Here is a 23,309-nt window from a genome sequence, read left to right as displayed (position 1 = left end):
GATTACACAGTACATGAATAACAGGGGGTAGGGTATAATGATTACACAGTACATGAATAACAGGGGGTAGGGTATAATGATTACACTGTACATGAATAACAGGGGGTAGGGTATAATGATTACACGGTACATGTATAACAGGGGGTAGGTATAATGATTGCACGGTACATGTATAACGGGGTAGGGTATGATTACACAGTACATGAATAACAGGGGGTAGGGTATAATGATTACACAGTACATGAATAACAGGGGGTAGGGTATAATGATTACACTGTACATGAATAACAGGGGGTAGGTATAATGATTACACGGTACATGTATAACAGGGGGTAGGTATAATGATTGCACGGTACATGTATAACGGGGTAGGTATAATGATTACACGGTACATGTATAACAGGGGGTATGGTATTATGATTACACGGTACATGTATAACAGGGGGTAGGGTATAATGATTACACAGTACATGTATAACGGGGTAGGTATAATGATTGCACAGTACATGTATAACAGGGGGTAGGTATAATGATTGCACAGTACATGTAAAACGGGGTAGGTATAATGATTGCACAGTACATGTATAACAGGGGGTAGGTATAATGATTGCACAGTACATGTATAACAGGGGGTAGGGTATAATGATTACAGAGTACATGTATAACAGGGGGTAGGTATAATGATTACACAGTACATGTATAACAGGGGGTAGGTATAATGATTACACAGTACATGTATAACAGGGGGTAGGTATAATGATTGCACGGTACATGTATAACGGGGTAGGGTATGATTACACAGTACATGAATAACAGGGGGTAGGGTATAATGATTACACAGTACATGAATAACAGGGGGTAGGGTATAATGATTACACTGTACATGAATAACAGGGGGTAGGGTATAATGATTACACAGTACATGAATAACGGGGTAGGGTATAATGATTACACTGTACATGAATAACAGGGGGTAGGTATAATGATTACACGGTAAATGTATAACAGGGGGTAGGTATAATGATTGCACGGTACATGTATAACGGGGTAGGTATAATGATTACACGGTACATGTATAACAGGGGGTATGGTATAATGATTACACGGTACATGTATAACAGGGGGTAGGTATAATGATTACACGGTACATGTATAACAGGGGGTAGGTATAATGATTACACGGTACATGTATAACAGGGGGTAGGTATAATGATTACACGGTACATGTATAACAGGGGGTAAGTATAATGATTACACGGTACATGTATAACAGGGGGTAGGGTATAATGATTACACAGTACATGAATAACAGGGGGTATGGTATAATGGTTACACAGTACATGAATAACAGGGGGTAGGTATAATGGTTACACGGTACATGTATAACAGGGGGTAGGTATAATGGTTACACGGTACATGTATAACAGGGGGTAGGGTATAATGATTACACGGTACATGTATAACAGGGGGTAGGGTATAATGATTACACGGTACATGTATAACAGGGGGTAGGGTATAATGATTACACGGTACATGTATAACAGGGGGTAGGTATAATGATTACACGGTACATGTATAACGGGGTGGGGTATAATGATTACACGGTACATGTATAACAGGGGGTAGGTATAATGATTACACGGTACATGTATAACAGGGGGTAAGTATAATGATTACACGGTACATGTATAACAGGGGGTAGGTATAATGATTACACAGTACATGTATAACAGGGGGTAGGTATAATGATTACACAGTACATGTATAACAGGGGGTAGGTATAATGATTACACAGTACATGTATAACGGGGTAGGGTATAATGATTACACGGTACATGAATAACAGGGGGTAGGGTATAATGATTACACGGTACATGTATAACAGGGGGTAGGTATAATGATTACACGGTACATGTATAACGGGGTAGGTATAATGATTACACAGTACATGTATAACAGGGGGTAGGGTATAATGATTACACAGTACATGTATAACGGGGTAGGGTATAATGGTTACACAGTACATGTATAACAGGGGGTAGGGTATAATGATTACACAGTACATGTATAACAGGGGGTAGGGTATAATGATTACACAGTACATGAATAACAGGGGGTAGGGTATAATGGTTACACAGTACATGTATAACAGGGGGTAGGTATAATGATTACACAGTACATGTATAACAGGGGGTAGGGTATAATGATTACACAGTACATGAATAACAGGGGGTAGGGTATAATGGTTACAGAGTACATGTATAACAGGGGGTAGGTATAATGATTACACAGTACATGTATAACGGGGTAGGGTATAATGATTACACAGTACATGAATAACAGGGGGTAGGGTATAATGATTACACAGTACATGTATAACAGGGGGTAGGGTATAATGATTACACAGTACATGTATAACAGGGGGTAGGGTATAATGATTACACAGTACATGAATAACAGGGGTAGGTATAATGATTACACGGTACATGTATAAAAGGGGGTAGGTATAATGATTACACGGTACATGTATAACAGGGGTAGGTATAATGATTACACGGTACATGAATAACAGGGGGTAGGTATAATGATTACACGGTACATGTATAACAGGGGTAGGTATAATGATTACACGGTACATGAATAACGGGGGGTAGGTATAATGATTACACAGTACATGTATAACGGGGGGTAGGGTATGATTACACAGTACATGTATAACAGGGGGTTGGGTATAATGATTACACAGTACATGAATAACAGGGGGTAGGTATAATGATTACACGGTACATGAATAACGGGGGGTAGGTATAATGATTACACAGTACATGTATAACGGGGGGTAGGGTATGATTACACAGTACATGTATAACAGGGGGTTGGGTATAATGATTACACGGTACATGAATAACGGGGGGTAGGGTATAATGATTACACAGTACATGTATAACAGGGGGTAGGGTATAATGATTACACAGTACATGTATAACAGGGGGTAGGGTATAATGATTACACGGTACATGTATAACAGGGGGTAGGTATAATGATTACACGGTACATGTATAACAGGGGGTAGGGTATAATGGTTACACGGTACAAGTATAACAGGGGGTAGGGTATAATGATTACACAGTACATGAATAACAGGGGGTAGGATATAATGATTACACAGTACAGGAATAACAGGGGGTAGGGTATAATGATTACACGGTACATGAATAACAGGGGGTAGGGTATAATGATTACACGGTACAAGTATAACAGGGGGTAGGGTATAATGATTACACGGTACAAGTATAACAGGGGGTAGGGTATAATGATTACACGGTACATGTATAACGGGGTAGGGTATAATGATTACACGGTACATGTATAACGGGGTAGGTATAATGATTACACGGTACATGTATAACAGGGGGTGGGGTATAATGATTACACGGTACATGTATAACAGGGGGTAGGTATAATGATTACACGGTACATGTATAACGGGGTGGGGTATAATGATTACACGGTACATGTATAACAGGGGGTAGGTATAATGATTACACGGTACATGTATAACAGGGGGTAGGTATAATGATTACACAGTACATGTATAACAGGGGGTAGGTATAATGATTACACAGTACATGTATAACAGGGGGTAGGTATAATGATTACACAGTACATGTATAACGGGGTAGGGTATAATGATTACACGGTACATGAATAACAGGGGGTAGGTATAATGATTACACGGTACATGTATAACAGGGGGTAGGTATAATGATTACACGGTACATGTATAACAGGGGGTAGGTATAATGATTACATGGTACATGTATAACAGGGGGTAGGTATAATGATTACACAGTACATGAATAACAGGGGGTAGGGTATAATGATTACACAGTACATGTATAACAGGGGGTAGGGTATAATGATTACACAGTACATGTATAACAGGGGGTAGGATATAATGATTACACAGTACATGTATAACAGGGGGTAGGGTATAATGATTACACAGTACATGTATAACAGGGGGTAGGGTATAATGATTACACAGTACATGTATAACAGGGGGTAGGGTATAATGATTACACAGTACATGTATAACAGGGGGTAGGTATAATGATTACACAGTACATGTATAACAGGGGGTAGGTATAATGATTACACAGTACATGTATAACAGGGGGTAGGGTATAATGGTTACACAGTACATGTATAACAGGGGGTAGGGTATAATGGTTACACAGTACATGTATAACAGGGGGTAGGGTATAATGATTACACAGTACATGTATAACGGGGTAGGGTATAATGGTTACACAGTACATGTATAACAGGGGGTAGGGTATAATGATTACACAGTACATGTATAACAGGGGGTAGCGTATAATGATTACACAGTACATGTATAACAGGGGGTAGGTATAATGATTACACAGTACATGTATAACAGGGGGTAGGGTATAATGATTACACAGTACATGAATAACAGGGGGTAGGGTATAATGGTTACACAGTACATGTATAACAGGGGGTAGGGTATAATGATTACACAGTACATGTATAACGGGGTAGGGTATAATGATTACACAGTACATGAATAACAGGGGGTAGGGTATAATGATTACACAGTACATGTATAACGGGGTAGGGTATAATGATTACACAGTACATGTATAACAGGGGGTAGGTATAATGATTACATAGTACATGTATAACGGGGTAGGGTATAATGATTACACAGTACATGAATAACAGGGGTAGGTATAATGATTACACGGTACATGTATAAAAGGGGGTAGGTATAATGATTACACGGTACATGTATAACAGGGGTAGGTATAATGATTACACGGTACATGAATAACAGGGGGTAGGTATAATGATTACACGGTACATGTATAACAGGGGGTAGGTATAATGATTACACAGTACATGTATAACAGGGGTAGGTATAATGATTACACAGTACATGAATAACGGGGTAGGTATAATGATTACACAGTACATGTATAACGGGGGGTAGGGTATGATTACACAGTACATGTATAACAGGGGGTAGGGTATAATGATTACACAGTACATGTATAACAGGGGTAGGTATAATGATTACACGGTACATGAATAACAGGGGGTAGGTATAATGATTACACAGTACATGTATAACGGGGGGTAGGGTATGATTACACAGTACATGTATAACAGGGGGTTGGGTATAATGATTACACAGTACATGAATAACGGGGGGTAGGGTATAATGATTACACAGTACATGTATAACAGGGGGTAGGGTATAATGATTACACAGTACATGTATAACAGGGGGTAGGGTATAATGATTACACAGTACATGTATAACAGGGGGTAGGTATAATGATTACACGATACATGTATAACAGGGGGTAGGGTATAATGATTACACAGTACATGTATAACAGGGGGTAGGTATAATGATTACACGGTACATGTATAACAGGGGGTAGGGTATAATGGTTACACGGTACAAGTATAACAGGGGGTAGGGTATAATGATTACACAGTACATGAATAACAGGGGGTAGGTATAATGATTACACAGTACATGAATAACAGGGGGTAGGATATAATGATTACACAGTACATGAATAACAGGGGGTAGGGTATAATGATTACACGGTACATGAATAACAGGGGGTAGGGTATAATGATTACACAGTACATGTATAACGGGGTAGGGTATAATGATTACACGGTACATGAATAACAGGGGGTAGGGTATAATGATTACACAGTACATGAATAACAGGGGGTAGGATATAATGATTACACAGTACATGAATAACAGGGGGTAGGGTATAATGATTACACGGTACATGAATAACAGGGGGTAGGGTATAATGGTTACACGGTACATGTATAACAGGGGTAGGTATAATGGTTACACAGTACATGTATAACAGGGGGTAGGGTATAATGGTTACACAGTAAATGTATAACAGGGGGTAGGTATAATGGTTACACAGTACATGTATAACGGGGTAGGGTATAATGGTTACACAGTACATGTATAACAGGGGTAGGGTATAATGATTACACAGTACATGTATAACAGGGGGTAGGTATAATGATTACACAGTACATGTATAACGGGGGGTAGGTATAATGATTACACAGTACATGTATAACAGGGGTAGGTATAATGATTACACAGTACATGTATAACAGGGGGTAGGTATAATGATTACACAGTACATGTATAACAGGGGGTAGGTATAATGATTACACAGTACATGTATAACGGGGTAGGGTATAGTGGTTACACAGTACATGGGTAACAGGGGATAGGTATAATGATTACACAGTTCATGAATAACGGGGTAGGGTATAATGGTTACACAGTACATGTATAACAGGGGTAGGTATAATGATTACACAGTACATGTATAACAGGGGGTAGGGTATAATGATTACACAGTACATGAATAACAGGGGGTAGGGTATAATGATTACACAGTACATGTATAACAGGGGTAGGTATAATGATTACACGGTACATGAATAACAGGGGGTAGGTATAATGATTACACAGTACATGTATAACGGGGGGTAGGGTATGATTACACAGTACATGTATAACAGGGGGTTGGGTATAATGATTACACAGTACATGAATAACGGGGGGTAGGGTATAATGATTACACAGTACATGTATAACAGGGGGTAGGGTATAATGATTACACAGTACATGTATAACAGGGGGTAGGGTATAATGATTACACAGTACATGTATAACAGGGGGTAGGTATAATGATTACACGATACATGTATAACAGGGGGTAGGGTATAATGATTACACAGTACATGTATAACAGGGGGTAGGTATAATGATTACACGGTACATGTATAACAGGGGGTAGGGTATAATGGTTACACGGTACAAGTATAACAGGGGGTAGGGTATAATGATTACACAGTACATGAATAACAGGGGGTAGGTATAATGATTACACAGTACATGAATAACAGGGGGTAGGATATAATGATTACACAGTACATGAATAACAGGGGGTAGGGTATAATGATTACACGGTACATGAATAACAGGGGGTAGGGTATAATGATTACACAGTACATGTATAACGGGGTAGGGTATAATGATTACACGGTACATGAATAACAGGGGGTAGGGTATAATGATTACACAGTACATGAATAACAGGGGGTAGGATATAATGATTACACAGTACATGAATAACAGGGGGTAGGGTATAATGATTACACGGTACATGAATAACAGGGGGTAGGGTATAATGGTTACACGGTACATGTATAACAGGGGTAGGTATAATGGTTACACAGTACATGTATAACAGGGGGTAGGGTATAATGGTTACACAGTAAATGTATAACAGGGGGTAGGTATAATGGTTACACAGTACATGTATAACGGGGTAGGGTATAATGGTTACACAGTACATGTATAACAGGGGTAGGGTATAATGATTACACAGTACATGTATAACAGGGGGTAGGTATAATGATTACACAGTACATGTATAACGGGGGGTAGGTATAATGATTACACAGTACATGTATAACAGGGGTAGGTATAATGATTACACAGTACATGTATAACAGGGGGTAGGTATAATGATTACACAGTACATGTATAACAGGGGGTAGGTATAATGATTACACAGTACATGTATAACGGGGTAGGGTATAGTGGTTACACAGTACATGGGTAACAGGGGATAGGTATAATGATTACACAGTTCATGAATAACGGGGTAGGGTATAATGGTTACACAGTACATGTATAACAGGGGTAGGTATAATGATTACACAGTACATGTATAACAGGGGGTAGGGTATAATGATTACACAGTACATGAATAACAGGGGGTAGGGTATAATGATTACACAGTACATGTATAACGGGGTAGGATATAATGATTACACAGTACATGTATAACAGGGGGTAGGTATAATGATTACACAGTACATGTATAACAGGGGGTAGCGTATAATGATTACACAGTACATGTATAACAGGGGGTAGGTATAATTATTACACAGTACATGTATAACGGGGTAGTGTATAATGATTACACAGTACATGAATAACAGGGGGTAGGGTATAGCGATTACACAGTACCTGGGTAACAGTCACACAGGGGTGTGGGGGTTAGTGGACGTCTCTCAGCTTGTGGCAGGTGCTGATATAGTGTGCAGCCAGTTCTGCGCGGGTTTCATCTTCTCCCAGGAGGATCACTATTTTTTGGTTCTCTTCTGTATTATTAAAGTTCTGGATAACAGCTGTGAGTTTCTCTAGGTGGGCACTCAACAGGAAGTGAGTTTCATCTTCTACCTCTCCTAGCTCACATCGCTGGTACAGTCTCATCTCCCGGGGCTTCCAGTTCTGTCTGTCTGCCTGTCTCTCTCACACCTCTCCTAGCACACATCGCTGGTACAGTCTCATCTCCTGGGGCTTCCAGTTCTGTCTGTGCCTGCCTGTCTCTCACACACCCCTCCTAGCACACATCGCTGGTACAGTCTCATCTCCCGGGGCTTCCAGTTCTGCCTGTCTCTCACACACCTCTCCTAGCTCACATCGCTGGTACAGTCTCATCTCCCGGGGCTTCCAGTTCTGTCTGTCTGCCTGTCTCTCACACACCCCTCCTAGCTCACATCGCTGGCAGTCTCATATCCCGGGGCTTCCAGTTCTGTCTGTGCCTGCCTGTTTCTATTTCTAGGCTGTGGGCACTTATTCTGTACTGGCTCAGGGTCTGTCTCTGTTTTGGGTCTTTTACCTTCAGTAGGTAGGGTGCCAGAGTGTATTCTCTCTGTAGGCTGTGGTAGGTCTCCAGCTTCTTCGAACGTTGGATATCATTTTCCCATCTTGTCACATACTGCTTCTTCATTTCGTTGGCGATTGAGTTGATTTCTTTTTTCGGCAGGTTGTTAATCTGTGTGGGGTTTTGTCCTTGGAGTGAGAGGACAAGTTGTTTGATGGCACAGGGTTTAGTGAGGAGGTCCTGGCTTTGCATTGCTCTGTAGCAGTAAGACTGTGGGTGGCTGGTGTTTAGGTGAGCCCAGAATGTCAGTGCTCTCTTCTGTACCCTGAGCAGTAGAGGAAAGCGGCCCAGCTCAGCCCGGCATGCATTGTTTCATGTACTCCTGTGTACTTGGAGAAGGTATTTGCAGAATTCCAGATGCAGTATTTCTGTTGGGCTGGTATCCCATTTTGTGGAGTCTGGGTATGTTACAGGGCCCCACACCTCGCTGCCATACAGAAGGATGGGTGTGTGGGGTCTGGGTACGTTACAGGGCCCCACACCTCGCTGCCATACAGAAGGATGGGTGTGTGGGGTCTGGGTACGTTACAGGGCCCCACACCTCGCTGCCATACAGAAGGATGGGTGTGTGGAGTCTGGGTATGTTACAGGGCCGCACACCTCGCTGCCATACAGAAGGATGGGTGAGTGGGGTCTGGGTATGTTACAGGGCCCCACACCTCGCTGCCATACAGAAGGATGGGTGTGTGGGGTCTGGGTATGTTACAGGGCCCCACACCTCGCTGCCATACAGAAGGATGGGTGTGTGGGGTCTGGGTATGTTACAGGACCCCACACCTCGCTGCCATACAGAAGGATGGGTGTTTGGGGTCTGGGTATGTTACAGGGCCCCACACCTCGCTGCCATACAGAAGGATGGGTGTGTGGGGTCTGGGTATGTTACAGGGCCCCACACCTCGCTGCCATACAGAAGGATGGGTGTGTGGGGTCTGGGTATGTTACAGGTCCCCACACCTCGCTGCCATACAGAAGGATGGGTGTGTGGGGTCTGGGTATGTTACAGGACCCCACACCTCGCTGCCATACAGAAGGATGGGTGTGTGGGGTCTGGGTATGTTACAGGGCCCCACACCTCGCTGCCATACAGAAGGATGTGTGTGTGGAGTCTGGGTATGTTACAGGGCCCCACACCTCGCTGCCATACAGAAGGATGTGTGTGTGGAGTCTGGGTATGTTACAGGGCCCCACACCTCGCTGCCATACAGAAGGATGGGTGTGTGGGGTCTGGGTATGTTACAGGGCCCCACACCTCGCTGCCATACAGAAGGATGTGTGTGTGGAGTCTGGGTATGTTACAGGGCCCCACACCTCGCTGCCATACAGAAGGATGGGTGTGTGGGGTCTGGGTACGTCACAGGGCCCCACACCTCGCTGCCATACAGAAGGATGGGTGTGTGGGGTCTGGGTATGTTACAGGGCCCCACACCTCGCTGCCGTACAGAAGGATGGGTGTGTGGGGTCTGGGTATGTTACAGGGCCCCACACCTCGCTGCCGTACAGAAGGATGGGTGTGTGGGGTCTGGGTATGTTACAGGGCCCCACACCTCGCTGCCGTACAGAAGGATGGGTGTGTGGGGTCTGGGTATGTTACAGGGCCCAACACCTCGCTGCCATACAGAAGGATGGGTGTGTGGGGTCTGGGTATGTTACAGGGCCCCACACCTCGCTGCCATACAGAAGGATGGGTGTGTGGGGTCTGGGTATGTTACAGGGCCCCACACCTCGCTGCCGTACAGAAGGATGGGTGTGTGGGGTCTGGGTATGTTACAGGGCCCCACACCTCGCTGCCGTACAGAAGGATGGGTGTGTGGGGTCTGGGTATGTTACAGGGCCCCACACCTCGCTGCCGTACAGAAGGATGGGTGTGTGGGGTCTGGGTATGTTACAGGGCCCCACACCTCGCTGCCGTACAGAAGGATGGGTGTGTGGGGTCTGGGTATGTTACAGGGCCCCACACCTCGCTGCCGTACAGAAGGATGGGTGTGTGGGGTCTGGGTATGTTACAGGGCCCCACACCTCGCTGCCGTACAGAAGAATGGGTGTGTGGGGTCTGGGTACGTTACAGGACCCCACACCTCGCTGCCGTACAGAAGGATGTGTGTGTGGGGTCTGGGTATGTTACAGGGCCCTACACCTCGCTGCCATACAGAAGGATGGGTGTGTGGGGTCTGGGTATGTTACAGGGCCCCACACCTCGCTGCCATACAGAAGGATGGGTGTGTGGGGTCTGGGTATGTTACAGGACCCCACACCTCGCTGCCATACAGAAGGATGGGTGTGTGGGGTCTGGGTATGTTACAGGGCCCCACACCTCGCTGACATACAGAAGGATGGGTGTGCGGGGTCTGGGTATGTTACAGGGCCCCACACCTCGCTGCCATACAGAAGGATGGGTGTGTGGTGTCTGGGTATGTTACAGGGCCCCACACCTCGCTGCCATACAGAAGGATGGGTGTGTGGGGTCTGGGTATGTCACAGGACCCCACACCTCGCTGCCATACAGAAGGATGGGTGTGTGGGGTCTGGGTATGTTACAGGGCCCCACACCTCGCTGCCATACAGAAGGATGTGTGTGTGGGGTCTGGGTATGTTACAGGACCCCACACCTCGCTGCCATACAGAAGGATGGGTGTGTGGGGTCTGGGTATGTTACAGGACCCCACACCTCGCTGCCATACAGAAGGATGGGTGTGTGGGGTCTGGGTATGTTACAGGGCCCCACACCTCGCTGCTATACAGAAGGATGGGTGTGTGGAGTCTGGGTATGTTACAGGGCCCCACACCTCGCTGCCATACAGAAGGATGGGTGTGTGGGGTCTGGGTATGTTACAGGGCCCCACACCTCGCTGCCATACAGAAGGATGGGTGTGTGGGGTCTGGGTATGTTACAGGGCCCCACACCTCGCTGCCATACAGAAGGATGGGTGTGTGGGGTCTGGGTATGTTACAGGGCCCCACACCTCGCTGCCATACAGAAGGATGCGTGTGTGGGGTCTGGGTATGTTACAGGGCCCCACACCTCGCTGCCATACAGAAGGATGGGTGTGTGGGGTCTGGGTATGTTACAGGGCCCCACACCTCGCTGCCATACAGAAGGATGGGTGTGTGGGGTCTGGGTATGTTACAGGGCCCCACACCTCGCTGCCATACAGAAGGATGCGTGTGTGGGGTCTGGGTATGTTACAGGGCCCCACACCTCGCTGCCATACAGAAGGATGGGTGTGTGGGGTCTGGGTATGTTACAGGGCCCCACACCTCGCTGCCATACAGAAGGATGGGTGTGTGGGGTCTGGGTATGTTACAGGGCCCCACACCTCGCTGCCATACAGAAGGATGGGTGTGTGGGGTCTGGGTATGTTACAGGGCCCCACACCTCGCTGCCATACAGAAGGATGGGTGTGTGGGGTCTGGGTATGTCACAGGGCCCCACACCTCGCTGCCATACAGAAGGATGGGTGTGATGATGCTGTTGAATATTTTCTCCCAGATTCTTATTGGTGGTTTGAGGTGGTACATCTGTTTCCTTATTGCATAAAATGCTCTGCGGGCTTCTCCTTCAGTGTATTTATGGCCAGGCTGAATTTCCCTGATGAGCTGATTGTTGGACCGAGGTATGTGTAGCTCGTTGTCTGTTCCAGTGCATTGTCGTCCAGTGGGAATTGCGATACGGTTGGATGTTTTTTTGGAGGAGGCCCCTGTCCTGTTGGTGACAGCAGATCGTCTGCGTATAGTAGAGACTTGGGCTGCGGTCCCACTCATCACTGTGGCACGTGCGCCCGGCGGGGGGGCGGCGCGTGCCCAGCGCTAACTGCGGTCTGAGGGGAGAGAGGGAGATTGCGACGGGAGGGGGCGTGGCCATGACCTGACGCGGCTGGTTCGCCCTCTCAGGGGAAGCGTCTCTCTTATTCTCTCTCAGGGGAAGCGTCTCTCTAATTCTCTCTCAGGGGAAGCGTCTCTCTAATTCTCCCTCAGGGGAAGCGTCTCTCTAATTCTCCCTCAGGGGAAGCGTCTCTCTAATTCTCCCTCAGGGGAAGCGTCTCTCTAATTCTCTCTCGGGAAGCGTCTCTCTAATTCTCTCTCAGGGGAAGCGTCTCTCTAATTCTCTCTCAGGGGAAGCGTCGCTCTAATTCTCTCTCAGGGGAAGCGTCTCTCTAATTCTCCCTCAGGGGAAGCGTCTCTCTAATTCTCCCTCAGGGGAAGCGTCTCTCTAATTCTCTCTCGGGAAGCGTCTCTCTAATTCTCTCTCGGGAAGCGTCTCTCTAATTCTCCCTCAGGGGAAGCGTCTCTCTAATTCTCTCTCAGGGGAAGCGTCTCTCTAATTCTCCCTCAGGGGAAGCGTCTCTCTAATTCTCTCTCGGGAAGCGTCTCTCTAATTCTCTCTCAGGGGAAGCGTCTCTCTTATTCTCTCTCAGGGGAAGCGTCTCTCTAATTCTCTCTCAGGGGAAGCGTCTCTCTAATTCTCTCTCAGGGGAAGCGTCTCTCTAATTCTCTCTCAGGGGAAGCGTCTCTCTAATTCTCTCTCAGGGGAAGCGTCTCTCTAATTCTCTCTCAGGGGAAACGTCTCTCTAATTCTCAGGGGAAGCGTCTCTCTAATTCTCTCTCAGGGGAAGCGTCTCTCTAATTCTCTCTCAGGAAGCGTCTCTCTAATTCTCTCTCAGGGGAAGCGTCTCTCTAATTCTCTCTCAGGAAGCGTCTCTCTAATTCTCTCTCAGGGGAAGCGTCTCTCTAATTCTCTCTCAGGGGAAGCGTCTCTCTAATTCTCTCTCAGGGGAAGCGTCTCTCTAATTCTCTCTCAGGGGAAGCGTCTCTCTAATTCTCTCTCAGGGGAAGCGTCTCTCTAATTCTCTCTCAGGGGAAGCGTCTCTCTAATTCTCTCTCAGGAAGCGTCTCTCTAATTCTCTCTCAGGGGAAGCGTCTCTCTAATTCTCTCTCAGGGGAAGCGTCTCTCTAATTCTCTCTCAGGGGAAGCGTCTCTCTAATTCTCTCTCAGGGGAAGCGTCTCTCTAATTCTCTCTCAGGGGAAGCGTCTCTCTAATTCTCTCTCAGGGGAAGCGTCTCTCTAATTCTCTCTCAGGGGAAGCGTCTCTCTAATTCTCTCTCAGGGGAAGCGTCTCTCTTATTCTCTCTCAGAGGAAGCCTGTCGTCTCTCTCTCTCTGTGGTCTCTCTCTCTCTCTGTGGTCTCTCTCTCTCTCTGTCGTCTCTCCCTCTCTGTCGTCTCTCTCTCTCTGTCGTCTCTCTCTCTCTGTCGTCTCTCTCTCTCTGTCGTCTCTCTCTCTCTCTGTCGTCTCTCTCTCTCTCTGTCGTCTCTCTCTCTCTGTCGTCTCTCTCTCTCTGTCGTCTCTCTGTCGTCTCTCTCTGTCGTCTCTCTGTCTCTCTCTCTCTGTCGTCTCTCTGTCTCTCTCTCTCTGTCGTCTCTCTGTCTCTCTCTCTCTGTCGTCTCTCTGTCTCTCTCTCTCTCTCTGTCGTCTCTCTGTCTCTCTCTCTCTCTGTCGTCTCTCTGTCTCTCTCTCTCTCTCTGTCGTCTCTCTGTCTCTCTCTCTCTCTGTCGTCTCTCTGTCTCTCTCTCTCTCTGTCGTCTCTCTGTCTCTCTCTCTCTGTCGTCTCTCTGTCTCTCTCTCTCTCTGTCGTCTCTCTGTCTCTCTCTCTCTGTCGTCTCTCTGTCTCTCTCTCTCTCTCTGTCGTCTCTCTGTCTCTCTCTCTGTCGTCTCTCTGTCTCTCTGTCTCTCTCTCTCTCTGTCGTCTCTCTCTCTGTCGTCTCTCTCTCTCTGTCGTCTCTCTCTCTCTGTCGTCTCTCTCTCTCTGTCGTCTCTCTCTCTCTGTCGTCTCTCTGTCTCTCTCTCTCTCTGTCGTCTCTGTCTCTCTCTCTCTCTGTCGTCTCTCTCTCTCTCTGTCGTCTCTCTCTCTCTGTCGTCTCTCTCTATGTCGTCTCTCTATCTCTCTCTCTGTCTCTCTCTCTCTCTCTGTCGTCTCTCTGTCTCTCTCTCTGTCGTCTCTCTGTCTCTCTCTCTCTCTGTCGTCTCTCTCTCTCTGTCTGTCTCTCTCTCTGTCGTCTCTTTCTCTGTCGTCTCTCTCTCAGGGGAAGCTTGTCTCTCTCAGGGAAACGTGCTTGTGTCTCACTGTATTCTCTCACGGGAAGCGTGTCTCACCGTACTCTGTGGAGCATGTGTCTCACTGTAGTGTCTGAGTAAGCGTGTCTACTGTACTCTCTCTCTCAGGAGAAGCATGTCTCACTGTAGTCTCAGAAGCATATCTCTCACTTTAGTCTCTCTCTCACACTCAGGGGAAGCGTGTCTCTCTCAATTACACGCTCTCTCGGGGGAAGCATGTCTCACTCGCACTCTCTCAGGGGATGCGTGTCTCTCTCACTCACACTCCCTCCCTCTCTCACACTCCCTCCCTCTCACACTCCCTCCCCCTCTCTCACACTCCCTCCCTCTCTCTCACACTCCCTCCCTCTCTCTCACACTCCCTCCCTCTCTCTCACACTCCCTCTCTCTCTCACACTCCCTCCCTCTCTCTCACACTCCCTCCCTCTCTCTCTCACACTCTCTCCCTCTCACACTCCCTCCCTCTCTCTCACACTCCCTCCCTCTCTCTCTCACACTCCCTCCCTCTCTCTCTCACACTCCCTCCCTCTCTCTCTCACACTCCCTCCCTCTCTCTCTCACACTCCCTCCCTCTCTCTCTCACACTCCCTCTCTCTCTCACACTCCCTCCCTCCCTCTCTCACACTCCCTCCCTCCCTCTCTCACACTCCCTCCCTCCCTCTCTCACACTCCCTCCCTCCCTCTCTCACACTCCCTCTCTCTCTCTTTCAGTTGAAACATTGCATTCTTGACGTATCTGGAAACGCGATCAAACGATTGCAACAAGCACAACTTTTCTCCATCGCTATTTTTATCAAACCAAAATCGGTAGAAGCGCTCATGTAAGTGGTAACCCCCCCCCCCCCCTCCCGGAACAGTGCAGGGTAACCCCCCCCCTCCCGGAACAGTGCAGGGTAACCCCCCCCCCCCCTCCCGGAACAGTGCAGGGTAACCCCCCCACCCTCCCGGAACAGTGCAGGGTAACCCCCCCCCTCCCGGAACAGTGCAGGGTAACCCCCCCCCCTCCCGCAACAGTGCAGGGTAACCCCCCCCCTCCCGGAACAGTGCAGGGTAACCCCCCCCCTCCCGGAACAGTGCAGGGTAACCCCCCCCCCCCTCGGAACAGTGCAGGGTAACCCCCCCCCCTCGGAACAGTGCAGGGTAACCCCCCCCCTCCCGGAACAGTGCAGGGTAACCCCCCCCCCCCTCCCAGGGACGGGACTAATGCAGGGGGAACCCCTCCTGTCACCCCCCCTCCCCTGTAATCGTGCAGGGGAGCCCGTGGGGCACCCGTGGATACATGGGACACCCTGTGGGGGGGATAGAGGGAGAGCTGGGCTTACATGGGTGGCAGGGGAGCGTAAGAGGGGACATTTTTAAGTATGGGGGTATTTAGAGCGAATGGGTTTCTGACGTTCTGTGCATCGCTGCAGGGAGATGAACCGCCGGCAGACGTATGAACAAGCGCTGAAGATGTTTGATAAAGCCGCCAAGCTGGAGCAGGAGTTTGGGGAATTTTTTACAGGTGAGGGGGGAGTGTGCGTGCGAGGAGGTGAGGCGGGAGTGCACGTGCGCACAAGGAGGCGAGAGTGCACCTGGAGCGCACAAGGGGGGAGTGCGCGTGCGAGGAGGTGAGGCGGGAGTGCACGTGGTGCGCACAAGGAGCGGAGCGCAGTGAATGTGATGATGAGGAGGGCGGCCGAGCTGTCCCATTGCTGAGGTTTCCTCACTGGGAAATCTTCCAATCCTTTGCGGTTTTGGGAAATATTTGAATGCTTGGATATGGGGCCGCTCGGGATGTTCTGGAAGGGATATCTCGCCTGCTCCCCGCAGCTCGGCGTCTGTAGTATTCTTTCCTCAGAAGGAATAAGCTGCAGGAAAAGCACATTCCTTGTAGCTTGTAATAATGGCGTATGTTGCACCCAGCTTCACTCTAATGCATTCCCAATGTATGTTAAGCGGAGGTTGTTGGCCAGGGGGTCCTATCCTCGGTCTTGGACGGGCGTTAGTAACGTCCGAGGTTATTGTCGGGGTTTGGAAGTGTGCAGGATACTTGGCGTTGCTTTAGATGGCAGAAAGTTCCGGCAGGCGGTGCTGGTTATTGTTCTATATCAGAGATAACGGTGTCTCCTCTCTCCGTAGCCATCGTACAAGGGGAGTCGTTGGAGGAAATTTACAACAAAATCAAGCAGATAATTGAGGATCACTCCGGACATTACATCTGGGTGCCATCCCCGGAAAAACTGTAACCATCTTGCTGACCAGATCTCCAATATCCGCCCCCTCAACCCTCCACAACCCTCCACTGCCCCAGGGAATTGGGGTGAGGTGCCCTGTGTGCATTTGGCTGCTTTAGGACACAGGAGCTTTCTGTCCCAAATATCCGACCGCTCCTGAAATCTGCAACTTGTCTGAAGCTAAACTGACCCAACAGGGGTGGGGGGTGGGAACGTTCTGGGGGCAAAGAGGAATCCTGCCCCCTCCCACTCCTGTGGCGAGCAGAGGGTTGAGAACAGACTTTGAACATTTCGTTTAAAAATGCAAGAAAAAAAAAGGGAAAAGGGGGATTAGAGGCTGTCCTCCATCCCCCAAAAGACACACACACACACACACACCTCCACCTCGCTATTCTCGTTTGTAAGGATTTTTTTATGTTCTCTTCCTGCAAGGGGCAGACTGTACGGGGTCGGACTGTACGGGGGCAGGGCCTTTGACACTACGGCAGGCAGCACACACGGGAGTGCGGAGCAGTGATGTGGAGGCTGCCGCGTGTTTCCTGGAGACCCACACTTCCTGTGCACTTTGCCAGGTCTCCGGCTGAAACGAGACACATTTAGTAACTCTGACTTTACATGTAAAAGGTGGCGGATTATTAATCGGGACGTGGTGCTGTGAATCAGACCGTTGTGCAGCTACTGTGAAGGGGCTTTTTAAACTGACGAGTTCACCAAATGAAGGGATTTTAAAGGCGGCGTTGTGTGCATCGGGACCTTGTGCTCTGACGCGCGGTGATCAGATACTTTACCTGTGTGATGCCTATTAACTCCTTCAATGCCTGCTGGTTCCTTTATCGCTGTGTTGCAGGCCTCTCCTGGCACTGACCCGCTCAGAACCGCTAAACGCTACGTTCTTTTCTGGTTGCAGAGCTTTTCATCAGCTTTACCATTCTGTAGTTTTTGGGGGGTTCCCCGATGGGCTACATGTTCCTTCTACTGAGGTGTGCACGGACACATTTCCTATATGCCAGTCACCTAATGAACCTCAGGACTCCAAGGTCTGACGCCCTCATCGGAGTGAACAAGAAGCCACATGGGGCGTCGGGATGTGTGAGGCAGAACTGGCTAATTCTATGTAGTCCGAAGCAGCTGTGACATTATTAGGAATTTCCAGGTGAAATTGTCCAGAACGGCCACTTCGGACCATGGAGAATTCCCCCGTAGTCTTCAGTATGAGGACAACGCCAGTATAAGTGTCTGGTTCCTGTTTGTCTGCATGAAGGCTTTTCATATTTCCGTTTTGTTTTAAATGATACGTTTAACCAGTCACGTTGCCGTGTGAAAAAATTTCATGGTAACTTCCATTTTAACTGAACGGGTATAAAATCAAGTTTTTTTTTGTATTTGCTTAGAGATTTTCTCCCATTTTTTTTAGATCAGGATTCTGCCCCTTGTTCACCCCCTATATCCAGAGACTGGGAAAAAAGCAAAGAAGGGTTTAGTCCTGGGTTAGGGAAACGTACTTGTGTCCTTTTATGAACACTTGGTTCAGTGACCTTTCTGCTCCCTCAGTGACCTTTCTGATCCCTCAGTGACCTTTCTGCTCCCTCAGTGACCTTGTCTTCTCTGTTTCGTTAAACTCATGTAAACGGAAAATTGCTCCCCATATCTCTCGGCCGTCTCCTCTATCTCGGTTTGTCTTTATACTGCTGTGTTTGCTGGAAATCACCATTGTAGTGTTGGTATTTTTAAAGGAATTTTTAGGGATTTATCATCTGCGGGGGAAGGTGGTGCGGAGCTCAGCTCCATGTGCAGGGCAGTGGGAAGGTGGTGCGGAGCTCAGCTCCACATACAGGACAGTGGGAAGGTGGTGCGGAGCTCAGCTCCACATGCAGGGCAGTGGGAAGGTGGTTCGGAGCTCAGCTCCATGTGCAGGGCAGTGGGAAGGTGGTGCGGAGCTCAGCTCCATGTGCAGGGCAGTGGGAAGGTGGTGCGGAGCTCAGCTCCACATACAGGACAGTGGGAAGGTGGTGCGGAGCTCAGCTCCACGTGCAGGGCAGTGGGAAGGTGGTGCGGAGCTCAGCTCCACGTGCAGGGCAGTGGGAAGGTGGTGCGGAGCTCAGCTCCACATACAGGACAGTGGGAAGGTGGTGCGGAGCTCAGCTCCACATACAGGACAGTGGGAAGGTGGTGCGGAGCTCAGCTCCACATGCAGGGCAGTGGGAAGGTGGTGCGGAGCTCAGCTCCACGTGCAGGGCAGTGGGAAGGTGGTGCGGAGCTCAGCTCCACGTGCAGGGCAGTGGGAAGGTGGTGCGGAGCTCAGCTCCATGTGCAGGGCAGTGGGAAGGTGGTGCGGAGCTCAGCTCCATGTGCAGGGCAGTGGGAAGGTGGTGCGGAGCTCAGCTCCACATACAGGGCAGTGGGAAGGTGGTGCGGAGCTCAGCTCCACATACAGGGCAGTGGGAAGGTGAGCTCAGCTCCACATACAGGGCAGTGGGAAGGTGCTGTGGAGCTCAGCTGCTGACCATGCAGGACAAACAACAGCAAAACAGCAATTTCCAACTGGTGATACCGAGCGCGACTTGCAATGCAGTTTCATCTTGCATCTCTATACGAGGGCATGTTGCATCTCTTACGAGGGCATGTTGCATCTCTATACGAGGGCATGTTGCATCTCTATACGAGGGCATGTTGCATATCTATACGAGGGCATGTTGCATCTCTATACGAGGGCATGTTGCATCTCTATACGAGGGCATGTTGCATCTCTATACGAGGGCATGTTGCATCTCTATACGAGGGCATGTTGCATCAGTGAGCATCTTTGGAGCTGGTTATAGGCGTTGTTAGAGGAGCTAGTAGCAATGTTATTATGTTGGAATATATTTGGGTTAATTCTGATATGCGACCCATGATGGCCACTTTCTTTTATCTGATGTCAACACAAAAAGGTTCTGGAGTATTGGAACCGTTTGCTTGGTGGGCTGAGGAATGGGTTGATTCTTCTTTGATGGTTTCTTTCCCAAGTACATAGATCTGAATAATGAGAGCTCCTTGTTAAATTGTAAACGAGTGGAACAGAAATTCCTTCTTAAAGATGGTATGAAAATGCCTGAATGTCACGGTTCCTTTCCCTGGTGACAGGAATGTCCCTTCCACGCACCGGTTACACACAGCAGCAGCAATCAGACACGTTTCATGCTGTCACGCCTCCCGTGACTGGGATATTGGTACACTGTAAACCAGCCGGTATTTCCTGTTTGTCCTGGTGGCAGGAGTGTGCTCTTCACTTTAGGGCTATATATTGTTTGCTTGCTAACTATTATGCTGGATTAATCATGGTTTCTGGTAACTGAAGGAGGTTTGATGTGGGAGCAGATTTTTTGCAGCTGCTCATTTCCTGTATAAGTCCATTTTGACTCATTGCAGCCACCTGCTCCATGTCGAGCAGTTCGGCCTGGCTGTGATGGGAGTTTATGGTACAGGACTTGTGTAATAGGATTTGGTATCTACGTGTGATTACATGAATATATATATTATATATGATATATAAAATATATATATAAATATCCCATCTCTCCCTCCCGACTGTAATTTACAGCAAAGCAGAAAATAAAATGGAACTTGATTGCTTAGAGTTTGCTGGTAAACCCAGGAGGCACATATATTTTTTAATAAACAGAGTTGCAATGAGTTCTGCCTGACACTTTGTTACCCTCTCTGTCCCGCAGGTGTGACTGTGACACGTCCAGAGAGACACATGGTCCCTGTTGTGAAGGGAGAAAGATATCAGATTTATTCCTCTGGGTTTGCTTATCCCAAGTGCGAGAGGCCCCAGGGAACAAACACAAGTGTTATGTGTCTGAGCAGCAGAGCCATGCGAGCAGGCCTGGTATCTGCCGGGGCTTGATGCTCATAAAGCAGGTGACTGTTTGCAACATATTCCACGCCCTGCCAGCACGGCAGGTGTCACAGCTGCCAATCTCTACAACCCTGAGCTTTGCGAGTCTTCAGAAGCTGCACCTATCACTCCCAGCAGGCCACCTCTGATTCATAGGCACTCTCCCTGTGCACGTCACTCATGTTCTGCCCAACCTTACATACTCTGTGAAAGATTCTTTTTTTCCTTCTAGCGTTGGCCTTACAGTGGGGACTGGATCCCTGCCACGGACCACTGCTGTGTACTGTCCCTTTCTGTGAGTTTGTGGGAAGAGTCCAGATCAGGGAGTCAGGTCTTAACATGCTAATAAAGAGCCAACAAGCCACTGTTGGCTTTTCCCATGCAAAGACCAAGCTTTTAACACCTTAATTACCAGGATCATTTCATTGAGCAAAACTAGTGATGAAATAAATTGTAATGTATTCACTTAAATAGGCAGACACACAATATTACACAAAATACAGAAGAAAGACACTTACTTTGGAAACTGGGATACAAAACTAATCTTTCCTAGTTGCAAAACAAACAGCAGCATAATCCAGGCAACTTTTCCTTCAAGTAGCCTCTTCCTGATGGAGTCTTTGTAACTGGACACTTAGCCTCTGAGAAACTTAGATGTCTTACTCAGAGCTTGGAATTCTTGAAACACTGCATGCTGAATTCTTAGATGGAACTAACTCCTGACTGGCTGCACCGACTTTTTAAAAACACCAAAAGTATCATGTGCAGCCAATCTTTTGCGTGGGAACCAATCATCCCACCTATAGCCAGGTTTTGCCAGTACTTCAGGGAGCCTGGCAGAGGCTTCGGTATAGCAACTGAGCATGTGTGACACCATCTTCCCCCCCACTTGTCACTTAGGATATGGCCCTTCTGCCCTGTTTTCTACTTCCCACCCGCGGTGACATGTCTCCAGCCTGTCTGGGTAGACCTGCTTGAAATGTAAATCAGGTCTCTTGATCTGAGGATGTGGCAACTACTTAGCTATCCTGAACAAATGGCTCTCACACCTCTAGCCTTTCAAGTCTGAGTGAGACAGAGTGACACCAGCTTGGTACAATGCCCAAGTATATGTTACAATAGACTTTGGTAATTCAATATACCTCCCCCTCTGCAAAACCTGCCCCACACTTTAATAAAAATCTCTCATCTTTTCTCACCTAGCTGGAGTGCCCCCATAACCCCATATATCAGGCTCAGTGTGACTTGGGCATTAACTGGGCACCACACATAATACATTTAAACAAACCTGTTTAATAAACTTAACTTTTACCCTTCTTTATTAAAATGTTCTAAATCTTTTGGTGTGAGAGGGAGAACCTAATCTGGTTTATCCCCAACACTGCAAACTTAAACTTTTTATTTTAATAAAACAAACCTTCTCAGTCTTATACTTGACTTGAGTGCCCTCTAACCTCTTATCCCAGAGTTAGGGAAACTTAGGCATTACTTGGGCATCCTCTCTTTATACCAGGGAGCCCTTTGCCTCATTTGACCTTTTCCTGGTTTATGCTGAAGCAGGATGTACTAGTGGTGAATCACAAGACTGTTTTCAGGATGGGGTCTGACCAGAGCCCTGGGCTTCTATGTATCCGAGAATCTCACTTGATTCCCAGATACATTTCTGGGGTAACTAATAACTTGAGAACCCCGATACATAGCCACAATCTGTAAAGACTTTCTCCAGCAAACCCACCCTGAAACTTACCTCCTAAAAATCTCCTGGTCCCAGCAGCTCTGGAAAAGGTAAAACACAAAAAATGGCAATTGTCGCATATTTTGCACACTGTCACCGTAATACATACACAATGCCTGGGCCCAAGAGCTGACACTCTAGGACCCCAAAACATGGATCGGGTAACCAAGTGGGCTTAACCTTTTATTGAGCCTGGTTTACCCCCTCACCATCACACTAGGTCATGTTTTCAGAAGGGTCTGGTCTTTTCAGTGGTCACACAGTGCCAGGAAGGTGCCTCCCTGCTGTGCGTTGTCTCGCAGTGTTACACTACACACCTATTCTGCACAGCATTGAGCTGGCCCTTTCCTTGGCTCTAGTTACTAGAGCAGCGGAAACCTGTTCCTGAGCGACTCCAACCTCTTCTCACCTGCTGCAGGTAAGTGCAGGTTCTGTGCTCAGCAAGAATGAGTGGTCCTGTGCAGGGGACAGAAAAGAAACACGCAGCACCCAGTGGGTGTTTGTGCACCCATTACACATTTGTGACATTCACAAGCCAG

At 47.8% G+C, this 23,309-nt stretch overlaps 1 protein-coding gene across 5 annotated transcripts in view; it reads left to right on the top strand.

Moving 5' to 3' along the window:
- The window catches only part of LOC142467647 (disks large homolog 3), an 85,458-nt gene extending 64,631 nt beyond the window's left edge, over window positions 1-20,827 (top strand). For 4 of the 5 annotated variants that reach the window (XM_075573590.1, XM_075573588.1, XM_075573591.1 and 1 more), the window contains exons 10-12: window positions 15,651-15,760; window positions 16,352-16,443; window positions 17,061-20,827. In XM_075573590.1, the coding sequence (XP_075429705.1) occupies window positions 15,651-15,760; window positions 16,352-16,443; window positions 17,061-17,167 (309 nt within the window). In that variant the 3' untranslated portion in view covers window positions 17,168-20,827. The remainder of the gene's footprint in view (window positions 1-15,650; window positions 15,761-16,351; window positions 16,444-17,060) is intronic. The other variant, XR_012788449.1, reaches the window with a different exon arrangement.
- The last annotated feature ends 2,482 nt before the right edge of the window (window positions 20,828-23,309 follow it).

This window comes from Ascaphus truei, chromosome 16, assembly GCF_040206685.1.
Source record: "Ascaphus truei isolate aAscTru1 chromosome 16, aAscTru1.hap1, whole genome shotgun sequence".
Lineage (NCBI taxonomy): Eukaryota > Metazoa > Chordata > Amphibia > Anura > Ascaphidae > Ascaphus > Ascaphus truei.
Note: the sequence above shows the minus strand (reverse complement) of the source record. Positions and strands in the feature narration are given on the sequence as shown.